The sequence below is a fragment of the Amblyomma americanum genome, chromosome 9 (genome assembly GCF_052857255.1).
Source record: "Amblyomma americanum isolate KBUSLIRL-KWMA chromosome 9, ASM5285725v1, whole genome shotgun sequence".
NCBI lineage: Eukaryota > Metazoa > Arthropoda > Arachnida > Ixodida > Ixodidae > Amblyomma > Amblyomma americanum.
Genome location: NC_135505.1, coordinates 85,998,473 through 86,011,881, shown reverse-complemented (window position 1 = coordinate 86,011,881; position 13,409 = coordinate 85,998,473). Strand labels below are relative to the sequence as shown.

Genomic DNA, 13,409 nt, shown 5'->3' with positions numbered 1-13,409 from the left:
AGGAGGCCATAACCTCCAAATGTAAAGCATTCTGAGCGCAGAGAGCAGGTTCTTGGTGCGTTGCCCGCACACAAGGTATCTGAAAACAACCCGCAAGCTTCTGTCCGTTTCTGGACACTTCTGCCATTTTTTAGTACCGCAATGTTTAGACCACCATTCGCTGAGTTCCACAACCTATGCAGCACATCATAAGCTCAATTCATTTTTTCTTATCCTTAAATTCATACTTACCTTTTCCTATAAGTGGAGCACTGTCGTCCTTGTATTCGTAGAGAACGTGCGGAACATCCCCTCTCATTGTCCTTTCTTGCCCGCTGATTGGCTTTATTCTCAGCTGTGGTCCCAAGACACCTTCCTAATGCATGGAAACAATTATTTCCCCATAAGCATTTAAACGTTCGAGAATAGAGTTTTAAACATTTAATTCTGCATTCAATAAATTTTTTTTCGTCTCCCATTGACTTCAACTCTGAGTCACGTAGGTTGTGAGTGACAAAGACGCAACTGTCGTGAGAAGAACACGCCAATGATGCAAGTTACATGCATTGAATGTGTTGTACGCCATACTGGCGCACCGAGTCTGAACGCACGCCACACTACGATGCGTTTGATACGCCTGACTGTTTTTCTTAGCTCTCCTGTATACAGAAGATATCAGATGGATTAGCCATGAGTTGATAAAACACGTCTCCTTTGAAAAGGCCGGATCAATGCGCGACGCTAGGAGGGCAGCTCGCACCACCGCTGCGCTAGCTGTCGTGTCTTTGATTGTTCCTTCGCTTCCCACCGCCTATCTGTTACCACGTGTGACGTCACGCTAAAAAAGACGAAGCCAAAATGCCGCGCAAGAAAATGCGGCGCCGTAGGAGGAGGAGGTGGAGGAAGAAGAAGAGGAAAAGCAGGGAGGTTAACCGGAAGAGTAATCGGTTTGCTTCCCTACACGGGAGGAAAAGGGTGAGGGTATAAAAATATGAAAGAGAAAAGAGGGCAGCACAAAATTGAAGTCCCTATGAAAAGACAGCGTTCGTTGATGTCACTGCCTATCGTGCAGCCTAGAAGTTCGCAAGAAGCGGAGCGACAACGATTGGTTGCGCTGTAAAGGCGACCTAACTTTCGTAGACCCATAAAGAAGTGTCGCCCGCATAACGATTGCCAAACCTCCGCCGCCTCCAATGCACTCTGAAAAGTCAGCGCTCGTTGAAGTCACAGCCTATCGTGCAGGCCAGAAGTTCGCAAGAAGCGGAGCAGTGCCTTGGAGGCGGCGGAGGTATTGGTAATCGTTATGCGGGCAACACTTCTTTCGGCGACTACTAAAGTTAGGGCATCTTTACAGCGCAACCAGTCGTCTTCAGCTCTCTCTTCACACAAAGATTCGTCTTGGGTATGAGCCGATATCATGCAATCGAATAATTTCTTTCCGTTTTTCTTTTAAGGAAGCGCTTCTAAAGACACTCTATTATCTCATTGTAAAAGAAAACCACCTAGTACTAGTATTCTATTGCCAGTTTCGACGTTGACGCGACTTGGATCAAAACGCAAACCAGTAGCTTTGAAGTGATTCAAAACCTCAATGAGATAAGAAAGAAGTGCTTCTGGGCCCCTACACTATAATGTTATATAGAAATGTCGTACCACTTGCAGTCCATTTTCTTCAGAGACCATTACGGAAGCAAAGGATCGAGGATCATGATACAAGTCTTCCTCGAGTACTTCGCCGTCCATCTGAAAGCAGAAGTAGGTGTAAAATTATCATCATAATTACCAGCTTGACAACGCCCACTACAAGGAAAAGGCCTCTCTTGTCGCTGTGCAATAAACCCTCTGTCCTGCCATGTGTAAAGTCGTATTTCTTAGTAAGGCGCCACTGCATGGCATAAAAATTACGCTGCATCTTACTGCGATATTAAGCGTTGCGCACCCAAAATATAATGCTGTTTACTCTTCCACTCTTATTCAAGAGCTCAAGCGCTACGAAAAATGTCGGTGCCTCATTGGTGGAAGTATCTCGAAGCAAATGAAAACACCGATGAGCAAAGCTTAGATACTGATTCGTTGGCTGACAGTATAACTTCGCACCTTCTGTTTGAATAAAGGTTTGGCTGCTAAATAACTCTTTGTGACGACACTGGTGGGGACATTCTACATGCCTTACGCCTGTTCTCAGTAATTTTTGTTATTTGCACTTAGTGTGATATTTCATTTTAATACCAGCATACCCACTTCGAGTTATTGATCAATTCGCTCTCACCCTACCATATGCTAGCCGTCCCTGTTAGCTCAGTTAGCTAGTCCCGGATTCGAACCCTGCACCAGGACAAATTTTTCTTAAACTGCGAAGTTGCAGTACAAGCTGCATAACTTTGCTTTGCAGCCGTATATTTGCGAAAAGTCGATGCCAGTGAATAAATACTTTCATGATGGTTAAGCGCGCCTAAATTTTTACAAAACAAAAAGACACCACAACAACAACGCAGTTGTCCTCTCGTTCTGTAAAAATTTAAGCGCGTTGAACGATCATGAACAACATACCAGGCCCAATTCTCGCCATTTTAATTACTCTCTTATTAGAATAGCTTTAACGCTCGCCTGCTCCACCCCGTACCCTCTTTCGCTCACGGCAGGGCTCACTGTCAGCGTCAAATACGCGAAATGTATCTCTGTTTTTATATTCACATTAAAATACGGATACTCCTAGCAGGCCATACTAAGAGGACACTTTGAAACTTCGCGAACATTCCTCCATTACCTACGACGGCAGAACAAGCATCTGGACTTTTTCCTTTTTAGTAGCTAATGGTTCTCAAGGGGCGACATCATAAACCCTAAGGAAATGTTTGCGCAAATCATAAGCTCTCGGGAGTGACCTTCACAGAATACTGCTTGTAGCACTGCATTTTAGAGATATACAACTCCTTAACAGCACCGAATGAATGCAGGTCCACCGACGGATACTCAAGAATTGTTGAACACAGTTAAGCCGCAACACTCGCGCATTTTTTTTTTGGTTTAGAGCTGCAACTAGCGAGCATGGCAAAGAGCAAATGTAATATTCTTGTCGTCTTAGAGAGGGGAAACAACAGCATTGCGACAGCACAGCGCGCGGAAAAAACAGCGCTTCTCAAAATAGCGCACCGGACAAGACGGCGCAGCGACAGAACAGCGCAGCGAAAAAAACAGCACGACGACAAAACAGCGCGTCGGAGCACGGTGCAGCGCTGCTAGAGAGTTGAACTATCATAGCCGTAACCAGAAACGGTAAATCACAACACATGCGGCAGCGACCTTTGAAGTAAGCGAGTGCTCGTTTCGCAGAATGGATAAGGAACACGGCAGGGTAATAATCGTGATCTTAAATATTGGCTTTTCATGACGTGTAATAGAATGAATAACGCTGAAAAAGTTGTTCTGGAAGCATCGATTCTGCAGGTTGACCATCATGGTGCTGAATTCTGGCAAATACGCCCCTGGGTGTACCAAAAGTTTTCATTCTTCAAAACTTTCACTGTCGTCAATTGAATCTTTCAGCAATTTTGTGTGGAGGGAGCTACAGCGTCTTCATACACTCAAAATATCCAGCACGTGATGCTTGCTTTTAAAGAAAGCAGGATTGCCCGAGCCGACATTTTCAGGTTGTTTGGTGTTTAGCCAGGACGCTGCCCACTGGTTGTGTCAGGATGACCAGCGGTTACTTTACTTTGTGACATGGGCTACACTGCTGACCAGAAAATTCATGCATCAGCGCGCATTTGTTGAGTGTAATTTCATATTGAGGCCATTTTTTTCATTTTGAAGAGAATTATCTCGAAACATCAATTTTCACCATATTTGAACAAAGCCACTTCTTTTCGCTTGGAAGCCAATCTTATTAAGACATCAATTTTCGCCAAATTTGGCTATTTGCTCAGGAGACACAAGAAACATAACACACACCCAACCTAACAAACACAAGTGGAGGTCTACTGAAGCAAAGTTGTAGAATGAACACAAGGAATTTCGTCTCACGGGATGTTTATTGCCAAATCGGGCTTGAAGATTGGGAGCGTCCAGCAGAAAAAAAATTGGCAGTGGCTTAGCTCGGCTATGCCAGGATATACGTAGCGAGAGGTACGTTTTCCTGGCTGAGCTTGTTGTGGTCACTGTATGTTTAGCAATGTGAGACATTGGGTATACACATCTTTTATTCATTTTGCTTGACAGAGTCGAAGACTGCCCGATGATCTGTGAAGTAGAATGCAGCGGTCTCAATTTTGTCGACAGAGTAATTCGATTTGGTAGAGCCTCTTCAGTATACAAGCTCTATAGTAGTTCCCCATTGTGCAGTCTGGACGTGAGGGTCCGAAGCTAAATTAAAGTCAAACTTTTATTTCATACCCTGACTAAGAGAGTCATGTTTCCTGTTGAAATCACCCAAGTCACGCACAACTGTGAAACCGGGCCGTAGGCTGGCGTACACGTGGCAACCACATCAATCGTCTGCTTGACAGATGTTCCCGGTGCCACGTAGACTTCTTAAATGGTAATGTCGTTTTCCAGAAGCCGAACACAGCAGGCTTCACCATTATTCACCGCGATCGAAGGGAGATGTCTGACAGCGGTGATACCTTGTTACACGTACACACAGGCTCCAGCATTCTTATTTGGTCCAAGCCAATTGCCAGGCGACCACCTCACGATCGGAAGAGTTAATCCTATCTCGTCTATACCGCCATTTAGCACAGGCTGGACTCTCCTTCTCTGCATGCATGTCAAACGTTGTGATACGGACGACCACTACATCTCCGCCTTTTATGCGCAATCCTGCGCATGCGACGCTGGGTTCGGGTGCTAGAGCGGCGTGCGGCGAGGCGGCGACGAAGAACGCGGCGCAGCTGTGGGGCCTCTCTGGTGACCATGGTCTCGGGTCATGCGCACAACTGCTCATCCGCGTGACGTCACGCTTGGCTTTGACTGTGGACCGGGCGCGCGGCCGCGGCGACGGCGAAGCACACGCTGCACTTTGCTCCTCTTCGGTTGCCATGGTAACGGCGCATGCGCACAACTTTCCTCTACCATGTACCACGAAATTCTCGACTGGTAGCCCAGTGTAGCTCTCGCGACAAAATAACTAGAATAACGAATTGGTGATATGCTATGGTTTGCTTCATTATAGACAGCAAGGAGAGCTGGTCCTAATTATACCAATGGGATGGCTCCAGCTCTGATAGCAGTTGTAGTAGTATAAGACATTTATTCAGCGAAGAGTTACAGGCTGAGCATATTTCTGGTAGATACTCGGAAAAAGGGCCGGCAACCGCAGTGCTTTCTTTCAGGGTATTTAAAAACTACCAATAAAAAAGCCGCCAGAACTACAATACTGACCTGACGCGTTACTGACATCATCGTAAAAACTACTATAGAAAGGCAACAACTTCTTGCTACATTGCCGTTGTGTGTTTAAAAAATAGCTATGACGTTGACTATTCCTTCACCGAATATGCGCGAGCCTCTCTAAACAGATTATGAGCAAGCAATATACAGCTAGCGTCATGAAACCCCGCGGCAACAGCAAGTGCACTAAGATAAACTACCCGGGGAATTTGTCCGCAGAGCGGATGCCCGGGCCGTTTTATCTCTCAGTTTCCCAGATTCTTCTTACATATAATACACAAAGACACTAGATCATTGAAGCCAAGCACGCAAAGACTACTTGACCACTACTTCTGCCAAATGCACCGCTCACGCAACGCTGTTACCCACCGGTGTCAAAAATTGTCCCGTGTGGCAACTTTAGCGTCAAAAATAAATAAACAAGCAACGCTGTTACTCAATGAATGAGCCTGTCCCGTTTCTTAATGAACCAGCGAAACGAGCACTCGCTAACTCTAAATGTAGCTGCCGCATGTGTTGTGATTTACCGTTTGCGGTTATGTCTATGATATAGTCACCCCTCCAGCAGCGCTGCACCGTACTCCTATGTGTAGCTTTGTCGCCGTGCTGTTTTTCCCCGCACTCTTTTGTCGCTATGCTGTTTTTTCGCTTTGCCCTTTTGTCTGGCGTGCTGTTTTTTCCCTGCGCTGTTTTCTCACCATGCTGTTTTTCCCGGTGCCGTTTTGTGACGGTGTTGTTTTTTCCGGTGCAGTTTTGTGCTGTGCTGTTTTTGTGCGCTGTTTTGACGCATGCTGTTTGGACGTGTGCTGTTCTCTCGTGTCCCCTTAGAGAGGCATCAAGAAAATTATCTTGCAGCTTTAATAATGGACTAACAAAAATGACCTTTAGAATTATCACTTTGGAACTGTCAGTCATCGCATCATTTGTATTCTTTTTTTGCAAGTTTCCGCTATCTATTATTCCCACTTCATAGCAATAGCATCAATAACGAAGATTGCTCTTTAATATGTGTACTGTGTTTCAGCCGGTGTTTCTGAGACCGCGTAATAGGACTTTTTTTTTACGTTGATTTCTTTACTCCTTCTTAGAACATTGCTTTTGAGTGCTGTTAGAGCACCTTTCAGAATTTCAGAATTTCAGTTTTTTCAGAATTTTAACATGAACTTTCTGATACATACGCTCTGTTTTGGAAGCCTACAAAATTATGCTCATAAAAATGTATTTTGTGCATTAATTTTTGCTCAACGAAACGGTTAGAAAGAAAATAACAACTGAACACCTTTCTTCTATTTCTGAAAGTGTGAATAACTAAATATCTCTGTTAAAGTCTTTCCTTGAAAGTAATCATTCGAAATCTTTGATAAAACTTGATATGATATTCCATAGCACTACAACTAACGAAACGGGCTCCTGTAATGCACACACAAAAACTAATTCATGTAATACTTACGTAGGTATGCTGCATTACATGTCCTTGATACGTCCTCAGCAAGAATTCCTTCTCTACAACCGAACTCTTCTCCAAGTTAAGGGTAAGATCATCTGTGATTTTTATCACTTTCGCACCATTTTCACTGCGGCTCTGAAGAAGCTTTGGGAAGACGAGCGTTTCGCCATTTGAGACTGGAAGGGAAAGGGGCATCATTAATAGTAAGCTTTTCAAATGAAGCGAAATAGGCATAGAAGAGATTTTTCATTGGTCATCGTCGTGCGGTAGTGCCCTCTATAGACTCTGAAATAGAATTGCAATAGGACTGCTCCAGCACCGTGCACGCCAGTTGAGAGTCTGTGTGGCCGTTTATATTTTCAGAAATGATGCGCCGTTTGAAATCAACGTAACAAATAGCCATTTTGCTCTATAATGACCACACACTTAAATTCCGAACTGTTGTCGGTTCCGCTTTGTGGCGGTGACCCGTCGGCACTGTGACTACAGTGGTGGCATTCAAACGAAGAGCACATTTTGCTGGAAATCTAAGGCTTTACAATCGCGAACACGGGTTACGAATTTATAATACAAATCCAAACGCAAATATTGCACAGCATTCAATGTTTATAAGGCCTATTGTCCCTCTCCTAACGTGCAGCCACTAAGATTTATTTTTATTGTTAGACTGTCGGCAATTTATTCCTCCGCTTTCCAAAAAGAGAAATAATTTTATGATGTCAAATCTCTGCACTCTAATTAGTTGATCAATATTATTATTTTTATTCCCATTTTACGTTAAATCTTCCTCCTATTCTTCGGCTGCATTTGGTCGCTTTAGGGCGACTGAACTCTGTTTCTGTATTTCTGTACCTGAGCTTTGGCTGTGTACTGACGATAACAAGATATATGCAACAGGGCATACAAGATTATACCTCTGCAATATTATGTCTTCATACATCTAATTTACTCTTTGAGCATGCTATGCCGGTAGTCGCATTTTCCTCACTGGGTATTGCGTCCTTAATTAGAAACATGGAAATCTCATCTTCATCTGGTGTAGACAATATTAACTCGAAACTTCTAAAGAACACTAATGATATTTGTGCCGAGTTCTTATGCTTACTTTTTACCCAGTCACTCTCAACAGGACAACTACCGGACGATTGGAAAACTGGAAAGGTCGTTCCAGTCTACAAATCAGGTAACAAAGATTCGCCGTTAAATTACCGACCCATTTCCCTTACTACTGTGCCCTGCAAACTAATGGAACACTTCATCTATACTCATATTATAAACTTCCTCGACTCGAACAATTTTTTCCATTCGTCTCAACACGGTTTTCGGAAAGGTTTTTCTTGTGAAACGCAGCTAGCCCTATTCATTCATGATTTACATGCTAATCTCGATTCTAACCTACAGACCGACGCCATTTTCCTGGATTTTGCAAAAGCATTTGACAAGGTACCTCATAAACGCTTAATCCTAAAACTTTCCCGTTTGAACTTGCCCCCCGACATAGTAAAATGGATAGAAGAATTCCTGACTAATCGCTCACAGTTTGTCGTTGTTAACAATCAAAATTCCAATCCGCTACCAGTAACATCAGGCGTCCCTCAAGGTTCTGTACTAGGCCCGCTTCTATTCCTAATTTATACTAATGACTTACCGACCAATGTGTGCTCTAATATTCGCATGTTTGCGGACGACTGCGTCGTTTATCGCACAGTTACCAACGCCTCCGACCCAACATACCTTCAAGATGACCTAAACCGCATACAGGAATGGTGCGACCGTTGGCTAATGGAACTGAACCCTCATAAATGTAAACGTTTGTCCTTTCACCGCCGCCGTAACCCGCTTGATTTCCCATATGTAGTCGCTAACGTTCACCTGCAGTCCATTTCATCATACAAATACCTAGGCGACACACTGTGTAACAACTTATCATGGGCTACACACGTTACTAACGTCATTTCCTCGGCTAATAAAACTCTCGGATTCTTACGACGTCATCTTCGCCACGCCCCACAACAGGTAAAATTACTAGCATATAAAACTCTTGTCAGGTCAAAGTTAGATTACGCATCGCCAGTTTGGAACCCTCATCAAGTTTACCTTATCAATGCGCTCGAGTCACTTCAAAACAGAGCAGCCAGATTCATTCATTCCTCCTATTCGTACGATATCAGTGTAACATCTTTAAAAGCGGAATCCAGTTTAGCGCCCCTTTCACTTCGTCGTCGTATTTCTAGCCTCTGCCTGTACCATAAATTTTTCCATAGTTCGCTGCGCTGCGCTCCCTACATTGCCCCGCCAGCCGGCATATCCCACCACATTCGTCATCCTTTCCAAGTGTTTCGCCCCCGTGCCCGTACTGTTACCTGTGCCGCTTCTTTTTTTCACCGTGTTTCTGTAGACTGGAACGACCTCTCCAATGACATCGCTACCATCTCATGCCCATCCACATTCGCCGAAGCTGTTACCAACCATTTTTCAACATAACACTTGTTCATTTGACTGTATGTACCTTATGTAATACCCCCAGTGGGTCTTTAAGGTATTAAAATGAAATGAAATGCAATGAAACCAGGTTGGTGCTCTTTGGACAAGGAACACGTTCTCGTGAACATCGATAGCACCCTCCAGAAATGTGGACTAGATGACGGAGCAGAATAAAGTCATTATGCGTTTTATTACGCAGTGATAGTGAGGTAATGATGCCCTGTCTCTTTCCTTACCATGGTAAAAGAGGCAAGTTCAGAGTGGTGTGCGCAAATATATTTTCAAGAATAAATCAAAGATTTTTAGTCATTTCCGCACATCGCGGTTTGGATAATAGACCTGACTTTTCAATGATACACAGAAAAAATAAACAAAATTTTCATTGCCAATTGTTGAAACACTCGCACACGTACCCTGCAATTCCGGACAAAGATATTTGCAAAGCAACACAGGTTGTGAACGCATTTTTTGTACATCGTAAGATTTCACTATTACAAAAACGATATATCCGCAGATTCCACCTCGACAGGCTCGCATTTTTTTGCTATTAACGCTTGTGCTATCATCAAAAACGTTTCCATTGGTTTCCTATGATAGCCTTAATCCATGCAAGCGAAGGAGAAATTTTAAAAGAATGATTTTGCCACGCACAGGAAGATTGGACGATTGCCTCCAATATTATCATAACAGTTGTTTACAGTATTAAAATTTTTCTCTAAAAATGCTGGATTTGAAAAGTAAGAAAACAGGAGAATGAAAATCTTGTAAAGAAGTAATGTGCGTTAGTATGCCAAGAATTAGCATTCAAGAGGGCAGAATTCTTCATACTAAACTTTCCCGTCTGCGAGACAAAAAAAATCAATTGTACGCTCGCAGTGCTTTTTGCTACTCCGCAGAGCAGTGCCAAAGCGGACCCCGGGCTGTCTTGAATGTAAATGCACACGCAATACTCCTGGTGGTACGGAAACGTCCAGAACATGCCCTATACCTTCAGAGAGGTCCTTAAGGAAGGAATCTCTGCGTCATCGGCGGAAACTATATTCAGAGACATGCATCTGTAGGTAGTCCGGACAGGGAGTAGCAATCATAACGGTCCGAACTAAAATAAGACACATTGAGGTCATCTTTTCGCACAAAGCTGTCGCTCGCACCTGCAGAGTCAGGAGTGTGTGCTTCGACATCGCAAAAACGCCGTCACTGCTGAGCATGGTATGTACAAGAAGACGACGACGCCTTGGGGGCTTAATTGCTCGATCGCTTCGTACTGACAGGGTTCGTCTGAAGTTCACAAATGTTCTGTAATTCGGCTGACAAAAAAACGAATCCGGAGCAGCCGTACAGTACTTTTAAACATACAGAATGACGTTTCTTGTTCGCAAGGGACCCTGAGCTCGCACAATGAGGCATTTTGAGCCCCCGTCAATGTGAATGATTTCAATAGGTGCGGTAAGGAAAAAATTAAGGTCTTTAGTTCTGCTTCTGTGACAATCGAGTTAAAAAGATTGGCGCTGGCACTTGAGCTGCGCCTTAACGTTATGGCGTTAATGGATAATGCCCATATAGGCTTAGTGTCGTTAAGTAATTTGAGATTATCTGGAGATTGATATTGTTAATATTCAATCACTTAAAGACAATTCATAAAAAAGCAGAAGAAAAGCAGCCACATGTCGCCGGTTGTATCCGAATCCACGACCTTCGAACTGTGCGTCCACTGCTCTACCAGCTGAGCTACTGCGGCCTTTATTTATTTATTACTGGCTTCTTCGCACCGACAAAAATAGAAATGAAAAGCTACGGTGACCACTGTCCAATCTTCTGATCTCGGGAGGATTTATGTTGTCCAAATAAAATGAAATTAGAATATGCCTGCGCCACGTGAGATCCTCTCCATTGTAATCTCATCGCTTTCCTTGAAATCATCCAGAATCGCGCCACCGTTTTATCCTCTCTAATTATTCACGTCTTTCCAGTGTCACGTTCATGAAAATTACTCTTTTTGTGACAGACCTTTCACTACGCCGGGAATACTTTTTCCATGCCTTTTTCATAAAATATACTATTTTAATCCATTCCTGAAAGAACATCGTTTCACCACACCCAGCTACCTTTCAGCTCGCGTAGACCATCAACACGAAGTTGAAGTGCCAACTTTGCCGAACTAATTCGTGTCATTCTTCCTCTTTTCCGAGAACAGCTGCCAAATGAAACCGCGTCCACGCCGCCAGTCTCCATTTGTGATGCCATTCACTTTGAGATCGCGGTTGAAAGTGCCTTATCGTATTTCTTTTTTTGTTTAGTTTTGTTCTGCAACTGATGTAATAAACTCACCACTCCTTTCTGTAGTGCCTATGGGCCTTTAAAATATGCATAATAAACAAACAAATAAATAGTGTAACCCAGCCTTAACAGTGTTCACCAGCGCCACCCTCGTTTATAGCGGCAGACGTAATACGGACGGTACTACCGCGAAATTCGGAGATCGTGTGCTCGGATCCCAATTGCGGCATGTGGTTGTTTTTCTTCGGCTTAATTATCAATTATCTTTAATGAATTGAATATTCACACTGTTATTCTCCATATAACCTCCAATTATTTAACGTCACAAATTGTAACAGAAAGTTTCCCTGAGCTCCCAAACTTCGGGGGCTGTTGGCTCCCGTCGCTTATGATACCTTGCAGTTCTTCCTAAGTGCCTATTATTTGCGGGAAAAATATTACACTGTGTCAAAGTAAACATATCTTATTAATAACTATTTCCTTCAAGAAAAAGAAGTCTCGAATATCTCTTTGGAAGTTCGCAGTGTCAGTTTCTGTTTTTCTTGCATAGTTCTTGCCGGTGACATTAAGAGCAAATCTGTGTATTAGCATTCCACTACACCAACTGGTAATCTTTCAAAAGATAGATAAGGTAGATCCTGACTTTTGCTCTGGTCATAAGTGTTCATTCTTTCTCTAGTTTTGGTAGGTGAAGTTGAGTTCTATTTGCACACAAATATTGATTTAGAATCATCGTTTTTAGAAACTGATTATATTATGTCGCTTCAGCTCTCTACTATACGTTCAGGAAACTGTGTGCCGTAATTTACTTCGAGATCGTTCAATAATTTCAATTCTTGAAAGTTCAAGCCATTACAGACCTTCATAATGTTCAATACCTCAAAGCACGTGCATTGAAAGTTGTAACTTCTCAAGGTTTCTCAAAACCCGCGACATTTATTTTGGTGGATGAGTGCAGCTTTTAGCGCCCATTTTCACAAACACCAATTTTTTTAGCACAAATCATCATTGGCAAAATTTTAAGTGCCTGTGAAAAGCCGTCTCTTCCCACGTCTAATAACCGAGCTTGTCCACCATCCACGAGCTCGTCATGCTCACAAGGCTACACATTATAGTGTTGACAAACTTGCTAATTTTTTTGCTGTTCTTTTCGCGCAGCATTTGCTTAGTACAAAAACAGACTTACGTGGAGTCCCCTCGGTCAAGCAACATAGAGACAGAAAGGCAATAACCAGAAAACACCGATACCGAATGAAGCACCGTGAAGATTTAACTAGCATATTTGGTCGACGTGATGGTTGGATGGTCAACCGTGAGGAGGGAGGTAACATTAGGCGGCAGGTAGGTGCTGCCGTCGACACTAGTACTGTTACTTCTATACACAGAATTTAAATAACATGTATTTCTAGTATCACACTACTTGTGGTTTCCGTGTCGCAGGACTGCGACATTTAAGCCCACCTTCCACACTGCATGCCGGCACGCATTTTTGCTACGGTTTAATGAAGGTAAAAGTAGCATCCAACTGACATAGTTGAGGCCAGGGTGGCATGACATATTCCGTGCAAATGTAATGACACTACGTAGCAACATAAAAAATTAAGGTCATCCAAAGTTGCACATTTTAGGCTAGCGGTCAAGAATAAAACAAACCTGATTGCATTTGCGTCTGGCATTCCCTGCTTGAAAAAACATTAAAAGAAAATGTTAAGCTACTGCCGTCTGTTCTGAAACTTCAGGACCAAAAAAGCATTGCACCCTATTCACCGAATAAGGGAACGCCGAACACGATATTTCAAGCACAAGTTATTTAAACATTTTGTTTGACCTCAGT

General features: G+C 43.2%; 1 protein-coding gene across 1 annotated transcript in view; it reads right to left on the bottom strand.

The window, feature by feature from the left end:
* Positions 1 to 13,039, bottom strand: part of LOC144104974 (venom metalloproteinase antarease TserMP_A-like) — a 43,778-nt gene extending 30,739 nt beyond the window's left edge. Inside the window, exons 1-4 of the mRNA XM_077638198.1 lie at positions 12,762 to 13,039; positions 6,818 to 6,990; positions 1,633 to 1,722; positions 232 to 355 (exon numbers count right to left, since the gene is read on the bottom strand). Coding sequence (XP_077494324.1) covers positions 232 to 355; positions 1,633 to 1,722; positions 6,818 to 6,990; positions 12,762 to 12,906 — 532 coding nt within the window. The 5' untranslated portion in view covers positions 12,907 to 13,039. The remainder of the gene's footprint in view (positions 1 to 231; positions 356 to 1,632; positions 1,723 to 6,817; positions 6,991 to 12,761) is intronic.
* Between the last annotated feature and the right edge of the window lie 370 nt (positions 13,040 to 13,409).